Raw genomic sequence first — 13,767 nt, forward strand, 5'->3', positions numbered from 1 at the left:
GTTGCAGAAGAAATTTACTAATTTAATATCAAGTATCTAAACAAACCTATAAAGATTAACGACTTCTAAAATGTTTTGTCCCTATGGATCTTTTATTAGTTATCACCCCTTAACACATCTTTTTTTGTTTTCATTTTATGCTCTGATTACAGACTTGGAAATGGATAGTGGGTCCCATGTTCTTGTATCTCTGTGAGAGGTTGGTACGGTTTTGGCGATCTCAACAGAAGGTGGTCATCACAAAGGTATTGGCTGGTTTGGGAATTATTAATAGTATCTAACAATATCATGGACAAACTTACCCAAGTTCTCTATTATATCATTAGCCGGAGCTGTCTTTCACTTGGTGTCTTTAGATTAAATGTGGGGCAGAGAGAAGACCTACAGTTTATTTCAATGTACTTAGCTTGATAATCAAATGGTTGGGCCTTTTAACTGAGGAAACTGGAAGTTAACATTTTCTGTCAAACAAAAGCCAGGTGTTTGTGTGCATGAATAGAGAGAGGGAGAATGCAAACATATATACATACATATTCCAAGAAATGGAAGCTCCTTGTTATAGTTTCAAGACACACCAGACTATTCTTACCAAATAAAATTCAATTCAATACAGTTCAAAGAGTACCAAAAGCTTACTATGGGTTACAAATTCCTCCTGTTTCCACGCTAGGTTTTCTTTCTTGGCACCTATGGAAGGTTATAATAAAGTTAGTCCAACTGGCATTAGAAATCTTGAAATACAGGAAGCTACAAAGTTCTCCTTTTATGATACTTACATTGTATTATAAGGAAAATGCCACAGATCAGCAAAAAAAGCTGCCACAAAATTTCCTTTACTATACTAAAACTGACTAACCAGACAAGCAATTCCCTTGAACATATTTCTAAAGCTAACTTGTTTTCCTATGAAGAAAATACTCATTTTCTTCTCATATAAATGCACATAAGAAACAAAGTGTTATCCAAAAGTATTCCAGTGACAATGCTATCCACTAGAACATTTTATTTAGTTCAATCCCAATTTTGCTTGTGGTAGCAAAATTACAATACAGTAAACATAATTTTCAAAAAATTTTTCAAACATTTTCATTTTCTGTTTTCAAATCTTTATTGCAGTGATGGTGGGAAGTTGATTACAGCATTATCATGCAAGATGTATTTACGACACAAGTTTTGGAAATGCTTGGCAATTTTTATTAAAAGGTTTTCCCATTCTATTCTTCCTCACCTGTGAAAAGAAAAGCTTAGCAATGTCAATCAACATTAGGAAGCTGCTGTCGTTTCTGTTGATTTTTCTTCCTTTGCTGTCCCTTGGTTTGTTTCTAGTTATATGTATAAAGTTCTTCTAGGTGTCTCAGGGATCATCAGAGAAATATTATATTACTTTCTGTATGGCAATGAGAGCTTTTTATTGTGTTCTTTATTTAAAATGATTTACCAACTCACCAGTTGATGGACATTTGGACTGTTTCCAATTTTTACTCTTATAAACAAAGCTATTATGAACATTTGTGTACATGTGGGATAAGGATGGCAATAGGTGGGTAGGGCCTGGTTCAGGGAGAGATGGGTGGTGTATTGCCCAGGTAGGGAGAAATGAAGAAATAATTCATGGACTGCAGCAGGCTTAAGGTGTGGCTCAGGACAAAGATATATCAGAACATTAGGCTTGGTTTGGGGGAATGTAGGTATACAACCAGCCAGTGGGGTCTCTTCTGTCCAGCTGCTACGGCTCTCGACCATTGCCTGGGGAGACAGGAAGGCTGAACAGGAAACCATCTCTTCTTTCTGTTTCTAGCATCTGCCTTGACTTCTTAGAGAAAAAAAATCACAGTAGGCTGGTGTCTTAGGTTGGATTCCCTGGCAAAGACTCTGAGATGAAGAATAGCATGCAGAAGGTTTATTGGGGCGTGTTCTCAGGAGATCAATTGTAAAGAAAAGAAAGGCAGGATTGGTGAGAAGAAATAGCTGACCCTCAGTGTGGTTGCAACTGCAGCTTCAGCTGATCCCATGGGGCATGCTAGGGTCAGAATGGCCCCTTGGAGATGTCCCAAATTGAGGTCCTTGTATCCCTGCATCAGCTCATCATTGGCCAGGTGCTACAGCCAAGAGCAATTCCCAGTGGGAAACACATCTGCTAGAGCAACTGCTGTGTTGGCTCTGAAAAGGGGACCTTAGCTCAGCTGGGGCATCTTAGCTCCCCTTGTATCCACGTGGACACTGAAAAGGCAAGTACTTGGGGAAAGTAGTTGCCACAGAGATCTTTTGTTTCGTAGGTAGTCACTCACCCTTTCAAAACCATTGAGCTACAGATGAAGAAGAAGGGATTCAAGATGGAGGTGGGACAGTACATTTTTGTCAAGTGCCCCAAGGTGTCCAGGCTGGAGTGGCACCCTTTCACGCTGACCTCTGCCCCTGAGGAAGACTTCTTTAGCATCCATATCCGCATTGTTGGGGACTGGACAGAGGGACTATTCAATGCTTGTGGCTGTGACAAGCAGGAGTTTCAAGATGCCTGGAAACTACCTAAGTGAGTAGAAAGCACATATTACAAAGGTCTATGAGTTCAGGAAAAAGGTCACCAACTCTTCTTATCCCATTTCTCACTATGCTATCTCCTGAGTTTGATGAAACACACAGGTTGTACAAATGCAGGTAGCTATTTCTGGGCTCCCCATTTTAGGTATGTGGTATATATGCATATATTTATAAATCTTATGTGAAATATAAAATATTTGAGTCAAATATTGATAATGAATATCCCCAAATTCCTTTAAATATCTAAGGGTCAAGGCAAAGGTATATTGACTTTCTGAACCAGAAAAATTATGTATATCAAAGGTAGTCTTAAAATGTAGTTGGCATACACTGTTTGAAGGTAAATCCCGTATTATTATTCACTTTACCTCCTTCTTTTCACATGCCTCACATGGTGCCAGGCCTTTAGTAGATGCTGAAGACAAGTTTGTTGATTAACTCAATGAATAGTTATGAAAAGTGGAGATAATTGAATTTACAAGATACTGTGTTTTCTATGATGACATATAAAATTCTCACTTTACTTCATTATGCAGTGAAGCAGAAATTTCAATGCAGGGTACCCTAGCAAGAGATATATAGACTTGCATGTGTGTGTATGTGTGTGTTTGTGTCTAGTGGTGGGTGAAGGAGGTGGGGAGTTCAAAAAAAATCCATGAGAGTTATTAAATGTTTTCAGTCATCTAAAAAATTCCTTCCAACCCCAGTCTTGGCACCTAGTTGGTTTCTTGGAAGCTATTTCTTAGAGGAAAGTGTCCCAGAGATACCTTGTCCCAGTTTGAAGTAACATACTGCACACCTCCAGTAATAATGTGTGCCCCGTCCTCTGAAGAGCAAGACAGCTCTGTAACCATCTCGTCCCACACTTCCCTGCAGGATAGCTGTGGATGGACCCTTTGGCACAGCCAGTGAAGATGTGTTCAGTTACGAGGTGGTGATGTTAGTGGGAGCAGGAATCGGGGTCACACCTTTCGCATCTATTCTTAAGTCAGTCTGGTACAAATATTGCAATAACGCCACCAACCTGAGGCTCAAAAAGGTAGGTTCCTCCATTTCTCAGAGGTTTGGGAGAAGTCATCACGCCTGAGAGCCATGGGGCGGGGGGCAGAGGCTAGCAGAGAACCAGGATGAGAAGACACGTTCCTGGTGGTTCCAGAGGGGCAGGCTTCTGTTCACTGTGCCTCTATATAAGCAGACCTATTATTGAAAGTCATGCATTACTAGAAATTCAGTGAAAAGAAAGCTGGAAAGGAGAGAAAGCATTCACCACCCTAACCCAGTAGCTATCCATTTTGTATACTCAATTTTCAGTATTTGTGTACCTGTTTACATATCTTTAGAAAGCTGCAAATACTGAGTATGTGCAATTTCATGTTCTGCTTTTAAAAAACATACAGTGTTTTTCAGTGTTGTCATAGGCTTCATAATGATCATTTTTAATGATTTCTTCATGTTCCATTGGGGGGCTATAGAATAATTTTTCTGTCATCCTATGTTAGACATTGAGATTTGATTCCACTCCGGTCCCTCAATACCTTCTTGCAGAGTTGGGCAGGACACATGTCCTTTCATGAAATGTTTACTTTCATTCTGGTTATCTCCTCAGAATAAATTCCCAGGGGATTTTTTGTCACATGTAAATTTGGTTGCATTGCCTAATAAAGGACATCTTTAATAAAATGTGAGCCATTTGAATAATTGTAGAGATAACCTCTAACAGGCCCGTTGAGCTAACCTTGACTTTCACTCTCCCTTCCCCTCTTTTCTGGAGGAGGTGTGGGTAGAAGGAGGAACTCAGGAGTGTCTGGCAGTAGCAGGCAGGGAAATAGTGGGGTGGCAATCACTGCTAGTCTCCACCCCATTAGTCTCCCTGAGAGGAGGCATAAAGGAAGCCAGGGATTCCGGGAGCACAAGAGCAGACCCAGAAGGAAAGTAGGAGGTGGTGGGCTAATGTTTCTTATTTACTCCCTGCCAGTGTGAAGGCCAGAGCAGGTTCATAGGAGCTAACTCGTGAAATGTCCAGAGCTTTCTGCGAACGTCTGTTTTTAGGCATTTTGAGAAGCAGGAAGAAGTTGGGGAGGGAGTAGAAATCCGTATGTCAGTGCCGCCAAGGCCTATTTCAATGTAATCAACAACATGATCCGTCCTCCTTTCAGATATACTTCTACTGGCTGTGCCGGGACACACATGCCTTTGAGTGGTTTGCAGACTTGCTACAGCTGCTGGAGACCCAGATGCAGGAGAGGAACAATGCTGGCTTCCTCAGTTACAACATCCATCTCACCGGCTGGGATGAGTCTCAGGTGAGGACTCTCACATCTCATCCTTTGCAGAGCGCCCGGGGCTTACTGACTTGCCCTCTGGTTATTGGAATGTCTTGCATACTGTTTTTTACCAAGAACATTTGATGGATTCAGGTGATCCAGCCCATACACTCTCACTCAGTATCTTCATGTGTTCAGACTGGAGACTAGACTCAAAATTGCTATCTGCAGAACAGATCTAAGCTAAGGAGCCTACAAGGGAATAAAAGCTATGACTTTGACCTTTTTTAGAGCAATGCTCCTACCAGGGGTCTCAAACCAGGTGAATAAGGTGATCCCCAGGTTCTCAGAAAATACTAGCTTGCTTTCTCTCTTTCTGTCTCTCTTTATACACATATACATATACACACACATACATACATATATATTCATATATATTCATGTTTTATAACATACACATTTAATAATTCGTAATAACTGCTAACAGTTATTAATCATATACTATGAGCCAGGCATTGTTCTTAGTGTTTACATAGATTATCTAATTCAGTCCTTGCAACAACCCTATGAAGTAGCTACTATTATGATCCACATGTACCTCTAAGGAAACCAGGGTCCAGAACAGGTTATGTCATTTGTCCAAGGACACCCAACTAGTAAAGTGGCAGAGTCAGAATGCTCCAGAGCCTGTGCTCTTATCAACCCCCAGTAGTTCATGATTCTCATTTGTAAATAAATATATCTAAGGAAGGTGATGTATGTATATGTAATGTATATGTGTGTGTGTGTGTGTATCTGTGTAATATATATGTATATTAACCCCCTCCCTCCAAGGCTATTTAGCAATGAAAAAACATCCTAGAATTCACAAGACATATAGCCCCCCACAACAAAGAATGGCCTAAAAGGAGCATAAGCTGACCCCCTGAGTGAGGAGCTAGGTGAGAGTCTTTGCCCATTTCTGGCCACTGTCTCAGCTGGCCATATCCACGTATTGGCTCCTCAGTCTTGGGCATCTTTTACTTGTACCTTGTACTTGTGAAAACTGACTTCTCATTTGGGTTTTGGCATATTGCTTATCAGAGATTCTCTAAGTCTGAGAAGAGTTCTGTTGCAAATGTACATACAGGGACCCAAGACCATGAAAACTGGTGCTCCAGAAAACGTGGTTTCAGGATGCCACTTCTGAAATTTAAAACCAAACAACAAAATATACTTGATAAAAACAAAACCCAGGAAAAAACCTATAATATATAAATTGCTTTGCAGTTTTGTTATTTAAAGCCAGACACAGTTTTTAAATGGGAAATTTATGTGCTTTAAAAAATAATTATTTTCCTTGCAAAACTGGTCCCTGTAGAATTATTAAACCAGAGTAGCCACCCTTTTTAACCTCCTCTATTCGCATCATTCATCTACTATTCAGTGAATTTAAGGTTGGATTTAATTTTTAAATAAACTTAATTAACCACTTTTATGAAAAATATTTGTTGTTCAAACTGAAGCCCCCTAGAATGGTAGCAGAAAACGATATGTGACTGTTAGGCAGAAAAATAGATAATGAGCAGGGTGGAGAGAGAATAAGGCTTGTAAAGCCCACTAAAAGGCACTCAAAGAGTTAACCAGATAAAACTAGAGAGCCAGAAAAGACTCACAGAGTAAATGAGTTAATCAGTTGAAGCCCCAAGGGCCAGGAGTAACTTGGATTGTCCAGATATTCCCCAGATAAAGAAAAGTATCCCAGTGCAGCCCATGTCTTCATTGTGTCAATTAAATCATGCCATTGTAAGATTTACTTTAGCCTGCTAAAAGGCCCAGCTTATTCTTTAGCCTAACCTATATGCTGTTTTTGGTCCATGAGAGACAGAGAAGGAAGGGAAGGATTCCTAGAGAAGAAATAAACAGTGAGGGAGGGAGTGCCTCCAGCCAGAGGGCGAGGCACATGCGGCTTATCGGGAATGGAAATACATCCGAGTCACCACACCAAATATGTTGGGGGGGGCATTGTTTATTTTCCTTGGTTCTTGTCCCTGCTCAATAAAGAACTGAAGGGCAGAGACACAGTAGTGAAGCAGAGTAAAAGTTTTATTTAAAGTTATTCACTTAAAAAAGAGAGAAAGTACGGGCAACCTCAGAGAGAGGCACACCCTGAAATGTTCAAGTTTATTTAAAGAGAAAGTGCAAGCAACCTCAGAGAGAGGCACCCTGAAAGGTTGAGAAAAAGTTTATTTAAGGCAAAAAGGTGCACACTAGGAGAAAGGGAAGTGTGGGCTACCTCAGAGAAGACACGTGCTGAAAGATTAGGGGTTCCCCCTTTTAAGTATTTTTCAGGAATGTGACTAAGGCCTAGGGGGTGTAGACTTGTTAAATGGTTTCAAGATGTTTATTTTTGATGAGAGACATTATGTCTCTTCTATTATTAGTCCTCCAGGTAATTCTGCAAAATTAGCTTAACACAAGAAATTTACTGATCCGGTTCCTCCCTAGAATAGCTTCCCTCTGGGAATATGTCAATCAAGGCCACCTGCCCTGCCCCCAAGGTGGACTGAGTTATTGTCTGCTTGCCAAAGAATATGTTAAGAATCTTACTTCTTCACTTCCTGGGTTTTAAAATGCAATCTTAGCTTTAAGATAGAATCTTTCCTGTTTTTGCTATGCTGTTTATATCTGGGCTTGTTTGCTAAATTAATCATGATGCTTGTCTCCTGCCCAGGTTGCAGATTATGGGCTGGAAGAGGAAAAAAACAGCATAGAGGTTAAATTAAAGAATAAACTGGGACTCTTAGCAAGCTAAAGTGAATCTTACAATGGAATGATCTAATTGACACAATGAAGACATGGGCTGTCCTGGAGTATTTTTGTTTATCCGGGGAATATCTGGACATTCCAAGTTACTCCTGGCCTTTGGAGCTTCAACTGATCAATTCATTAACTCTGAGTCTTTTCTGGCTCTCTAGTTTTATCTGGTTAACTCTTTGAGTCCCTTTTAGTGGGCTTTACAGGCTTATTCTCTCTCCACCCTGTTCATTATCTATTTTCTTGCCTAACATGACTATGTCCTCCACCCCACATGCACATAACAGTAGCTTTAGGCTTAGTTTGATGTCTCATTATGTTACCAAACTTTGAATGTATTTGAATTATTATTTTTTTAATTCTCACTGATTCTCCCAAAAGGAGTGGGGTTTTATTAGGGTGAGGAGAGAAAGTCAGATGCAGAACAGAGAGAAATACAGTGAGACAGAGAATCTGAATCCTACGCACACTTCATTCAAAGCCTGGCATAAATGTTGAAACCTTCCCATAACCTCCACCCGCCTCTCTTCTTTGTTCTCATTGAGCTATGTGCCTCTTCCACGATACTCATCATACTGTATTCTACAAAATGGGATTTTTTGCATTTATATGTCAAGGTCTGCCATTCTAAATTGGTAATTACCTGAGGAGACCTAGTTCGTTCATATTTTTTTTACCTTCTAGCCTTAGCATGGTGCCGTGCCCTATATATGCATGGTTTAGAATGGGTAGTGAGAGCTTGTTTATGAGATGTGTGAATTTACCTGTGTGGTTTTTTTTATAGCATCTCTTTTTTTCTGAATCCATGTCCTTTCCTGCAGGCTGATCACTTTGCTGTGCACCATGATGAGGAGAAAGATGTGATCACAGGCCTGAAACAAAAGACCTTGTATGGACGGCCCAACTGGGATAATGAGTTCAAGACAATTGCAAGTCAACACCCAAAGTAAGGAGTCCCCCACGTTTGTGTTCTTGAGGCTGTGATCTGCCTAAAGCAGCAGCTTCCAAACATGGCTAGGTTTATATATCCTGGAAACTAAAATGCCTAGATTGCTATATTCACAGCCAATAGAAGGTTCTAGATATTTCATGAGTTTAAGAGGTAGTCTTTAAATCACACCAAAATTACCTGGAGAATCATTCTAAACAGACTCCCAGAACCGCACCTCAGACTTAACTGCACCCTATTCCTCCCAAGTAGGGCCATAACTCACTCTTTTCTTTTGTCTCCCAAATCTCACTAGTGTATATACTTCTTTTAATTCAATACAATTTATACATATTAGTAAGGAGACACTGTCCCCACTTTCAGTTCTAGCTTTTGGGTCTAAAATCATAAGTTGAGATACATCCAGGGTCCTTTCTGTCCTCACTAAAGCTTTAGCTATCCTGGAGCTCTGAGGGAATTCTCTATCTCTAAAACACCTGATAAATTCAAGAAATCACCGTAAATGCATCCATTAGGCCATTGTGTTTTACAATTTAATGCGCATATATATCACTTGGGGATCTTTTAAAGATAGAGGCTGATTTAGTGGATATGGGGTGGGACCCAAGAATCTGCATTCTTAAAAAGCTGACTCTGAGGTTACAGGCCTGGAATCACACCTTGAGGAACAAGGCCTTAGAGTCTGAAATGTAGGGGGATGAAGCTACACCAACCTGTTGGCAGTATTGTTCCTAAGCAGATTTGGTCAAGATACTGGAGACGGTGGTCTGGGGACACAGAGCCCTAAAGGGAAGTAGTCCAGAAACACCAGTTCACTACAATTTTCTCTGTGGTAGAAGTTTCCATGAACCCTGCTTAAATGTCATTTGCCAGGGAAGTCACCTTTTGAAGTATCCTGCCCTCATGAGCAGGGCTGAGCCGCTCTCAGGCAGGGCAATCTGAACGCAACCATTTGTGGAAAACAAAGGAGCAGAGGGAACTGTGCCCTTGGAACTAAAATCAATAGAAAATCCCCCCATGTGCTTTGTAGTTTATCTCATCCCAGCATCTAAATTATCCTTTTTTTCCTTTCTTTCCCAAAAGTACCAGAATAGGAGTTTTCCTCTGTGGACCTGAATCCTTGGCTGAAACTCTCAGTAAACAGAGCATCTCCAACTCAGAGTCTGGCCCTCGGGGAGTGCATTTCATTTTCAATAAGGAAAACTTCTAACTGGTCTCTTCCATGAGGAAATAAATGTGGGTTATCCTGCCATATACCCAACCAAATAATCCTAGTTGATAATGTAAGTTCCCCCCTTTTAAAAAAAGGAGAAAATGAACCTATAATGCAGAGGTTTTCCCTGAAAGGAATCAAAGATTGTTTGATAGTGATAATTTGCATTTGTATGGGGCTTTATGATATTCAGAGTGCTTTTACGGAACATTTCATTTTTTCCTCACGGTAATGCCAGAGAAAGGTAGGGCAAGATTTCCTGGGCTCTGTTTTTAAGATAAAAAATGGGGACTCAAAATGGTAAAGTAACACCCCTAAGATTATGAAGCTGAGACCAGATCTAGGCCATGTGACTCCAGGTTTGGTAGTTTTCCCATGGTGTCAGGCTGCCTGAAAATCAGTTTGTATTCTTCCCAGAAGCAAACCAGAGAGTAGCTATTCATTTTCCATTTTGTGTCATCTTGGTTATCATTATGGTCATATTGAAAGGAATTTGCCAAATATTTAGGCGATAATATATGGTGAGAATGAGTCAACACTTAGAGTAACAGGACTGACATCTGAGCATACTCCAGTTTACCAGTACAGCTTACTAGTTGGGTCACAGATTCTTCCTACAAAATATATTAGACTAGCTGGAATTAATGTATCACTCAGCATTTACAGTGATGCTGGACAGAGAGTGGATACTCAGTGAAAGTTTGTTGAGTGAATGAATGAATGAATAAAAAGATATTTAGAAACATACAATGCCTAAAGAGCTAACTAATTTAAAGCCTTGAACAGAATCTACTGAAGTGACTTCTGTTACTTGTAGAGACCAAAGGAATCTGATTCTCCAGCCAGGAGAGAATAGCCTGAGGATATTAACCAATGAGATGCCCTGCAGCTCCCCTCACATTTTTAACTGAAGCAGGAGGAAAGGGAGCTGGAGGCAGAGAATTGGCCTCATCCCATAACTCTGGCTGGCTCCTCTGGTTCTGCTTCCTGTGCTATGGAAGAAATGCAAACTGGTTTACTGCCTGAAAGGGTCTTCTCCAGCCAGCACTTGTGAATTGGAAATTAAGAACTGTGACAAATATGTGTCTGATATGCCCATCTGCTTTAAATAGCATCCACCCCTTGTTTTGCTTAAATATACACACAAAATGGCTCTTTGTGTGACTAACGGTTATTGTTATCATCATCGTCAGCATGAAATTTACACCCTGGAAACTAAAATCACCAGCTTACTGTGTAGCTATTGAATTCACACCCAATGGAATGTTCCAGATATCTGTAAGTTCAAGAGAGAGTCTCTAAATCACTGCTAGTATGATCAGAAACATGTTTTTTTAGAACTGCTTTTATTTCTGGAATCTAAAAACAGCTTTATTGGCTCTACCTTCTGGAGCCACAGATATTTAGAACTTTTCAACTTTGGTAATGAGAAAGAAAGAAAAGAAAGCAGGGGGAAGGGTAGAAAACTGGGTCAAGCAGGCAGGGGAGGGAAGGCAGAAAGAAGAGAAGGAGGGTAAGAAAAACATCAAAGGCCAAAGGGAAGGATGGAGGGATGGGTCCTCATTGGTTACTTTCTGCCCCAGAGTTCTTAGTATTCGGTGTATTATATGTAACTGAAGGAGGCTTACACATACTCATTTTTTTGGATTACATATGGTAGTCAATCTGAAATTCTGGCCATATTTTGATGCTGAGTGGGCATATCAGGGGATGGGATGAACTTGCAAGAACTCAGTTGTTTCTTTGGGCTCCCAGAATGCCCAGGGCAATATGGGTAGGTCCTGACAAGTCAGACTTACTGTGGGAATGTCACCTCCCCAAAATGTCCCAGGAAGGTTTCTGCTTAGAGAAACTTAGATAGATCCTACTGACACTGCACCTCGGGAATCCATTCATTCATTCACCAAATTTTTATTGAGCTGTTACTATGACTCAGACTGTGTATTCATGCTTTCAGTTCTTTACACCAAAGTGTGAGCAAGAGGGAAACACAGTATAAGGACACTTGGGAATCTTGACCCTCTCTAACCTATGTGGCATAAGAAAACCCAAAACTACATTTGATGCTCTGAAAATGTTTCTCCAGGGTTTTCTACCTTTGACACCAACATAGTTACTAAGACAGAGAGATCTGCCCTGTGTTATCCTGGTTATGAGATGAAAAATGAGTGTAAAAGTGATTGTCATAAGAGCTTCCTGCTTCTTTCTTTTCCCATGCTGTCAGCAGCCAGCACAGCTTTATTAGCATTTAGTATTTAGCATTGAGCTGAGAGAATGATTGAGCATTGTTTTTAATCTCAAGGCTATGAAGGCTTTTCTTAGTTTTCTTGCTTTTACAATATTGCATTTATGACATTTGAATACTCATTGGTGTTGTATGTGAATAGTTTTGGGGGGCCTGAGAGATAATTCCTAGACTGAACTATTCAAACTGTTCAACTATTAAAATTAATGAATTCTCCTAGTGTCTGTGTCTGTGTTATTGTTCTTGGTATTAAATGGTAGATTCAGATAGCAAAGATTTTCTCTGCCCCAGTGAGGTTGAGATGCTCTGTGTTTTTGTATATGACATGTCAAACACTGCACGACTTATGGACTGAAGGGAAAACAATACTGAGTTCTATGCTAATGTCCTAGTGACTGTCACAGCACTGGTATAAGAGACAAGGGCGTGTCACCTCATGTCATGGACAGAATTTCAAAAGCAAGGAAACCCGAGTACAAGACCCCTTTTATTCATTTCCATTCATCCCTTAGGTCCTAACTGCAATTGGATGTCATGCAGTCAGATTGGGGTTATATATATGCTCATGATTCTGTGTTGGTCATTGTTCTAAATGAGTCATCCAGCTATGATCCCCACTCTCTAGGAAATGTATAGAGGCGTGTGCATGTTTCTGTAGGTGTCAGCAAATGCTGTCGTAGTGGAAAGGACATTACCCAAAACAAATGTCAGTAATAGAAATAGCTAACATTCAGTAAACACCTTCAACTACCCAAGCATTTTACATATGACTAATCCCTCAGGACACTGCAAAGTGGCCATTTTATCCTGATTTTCTTAGTAAAAACCTGAGGCTGAGAGAGGATAAATGATAGGTACAAACTACCTCACAACTACTAGGTGTCAACATTAAATCCACATCTCTCCAGCAAGAAAGTTCATGTTCTTTTTACTATATGAGTAGATAGACGAGGTCTAAGTAATCATTTGCAAAGTTATCACGCTAAGTACAAATTATGCACTACAAACAACTGGCTAACGGTGGTATAAACCTGTGGTTGATGCCATCTGTGTATCTTGGAATCTTTGTTTAGAAATACATGCTAATGTATTTAGCACAATACATGCTAATTTTTACTTTTATTTATTTTAATTTTTTTTCAGCTTTATTAAGGTATAATTGACAAAATTATAAGATATTTAAAGCATACAATGTGATGATTTGCCAAATAATGTTTTCACAAAAAACAAATTCCACCTGTATAACCACAATGCAGTGAACCAATTCAAGAAATTTAACACGGATACAAAACTATCATATACATATACTATATATGGTCCATGAGTAGGTGACATTGTATCCTCAGTGCATTGTATTAGAAGGTAGGTATTGTCACTTGTCCTATTATTGGCAGTAACAGTTTGATCACCAGATTTCTGTATTATAAATGGGAAGGTATTTTATTTTTGTAACTAGTAAGTAGCATTTGGGGAATACTAGTGACCTTATAAATACCATTTTCTTCAATACTCTTTCATCCAGCCCTTTTAGTATAATTGGTTATTTTTCACTGAATCAATTTTTATAGTGATGGTTGTAATATCTGGATTCTTAAGCCTCAATAATCTGCCAATTTATTTTATTGTCCCCCAAGATTTATTGAGGTGTAATTGATGTATAGCATTGTGTAAGTTTATGATGTACAATGTTGATTTGATACATTTACATATTGCAAAATATTTACCACCATAACATTAGCTAACACCTCCATTCTGTCACATA

The 13,767-nt window shown here is 39.7% G+C and overlaps 1 protein-coding gene across 2 annotated transcripts in view; it reads left to right on the forward strand.

Moving 5' to 3' along the window:
• CYBB (cytochrome b-245 beta chain) overlaps positions 1-12,221 on the forward strand; it is a 31,622-nt gene extending 19,401 nt beyond the window's left edge. For both annotated transcript variants that reach the window (XM_017671807.3, XM_017671808.3), the window contains exons 8-13: positions 153-245; positions 2,277-2,530; positions 3,415-3,577; positions 4,695-4,841; positions 8,420-8,544; positions 9,631-12,221. In XM_017671807.3, coding sequence (XP_017527296.1) covers positions 153-245; positions 2,277-2,530; positions 3,415-3,577; positions 4,695-4,841; positions 8,420-8,544; positions 9,631-9,757 — 909 coding nt within the window. In that variant the 3' untranslated portion in view covers positions 9,758-12,221. The remainder of the gene's footprint in view (positions 1-152; positions 246-2,276; positions 2,531-3,414; positions 3,578-4,694; positions 4,842-8,419; positions 8,545-9,630) is intronic.
• Positions 12,222-13,767: the final 1,546 nt, after the last annotated feature.

Source organism: Manis javanica, chromosome X, assembly GCF_040802235.1.
Source record: "Manis javanica isolate MJ-LG chromosome X, MJ_LKY, whole genome shotgun sequence".
NCBI lineage: Eukaryota > Metazoa > Chordata > Mammalia > Pholidota > Manidae > Manis > Manis javanica.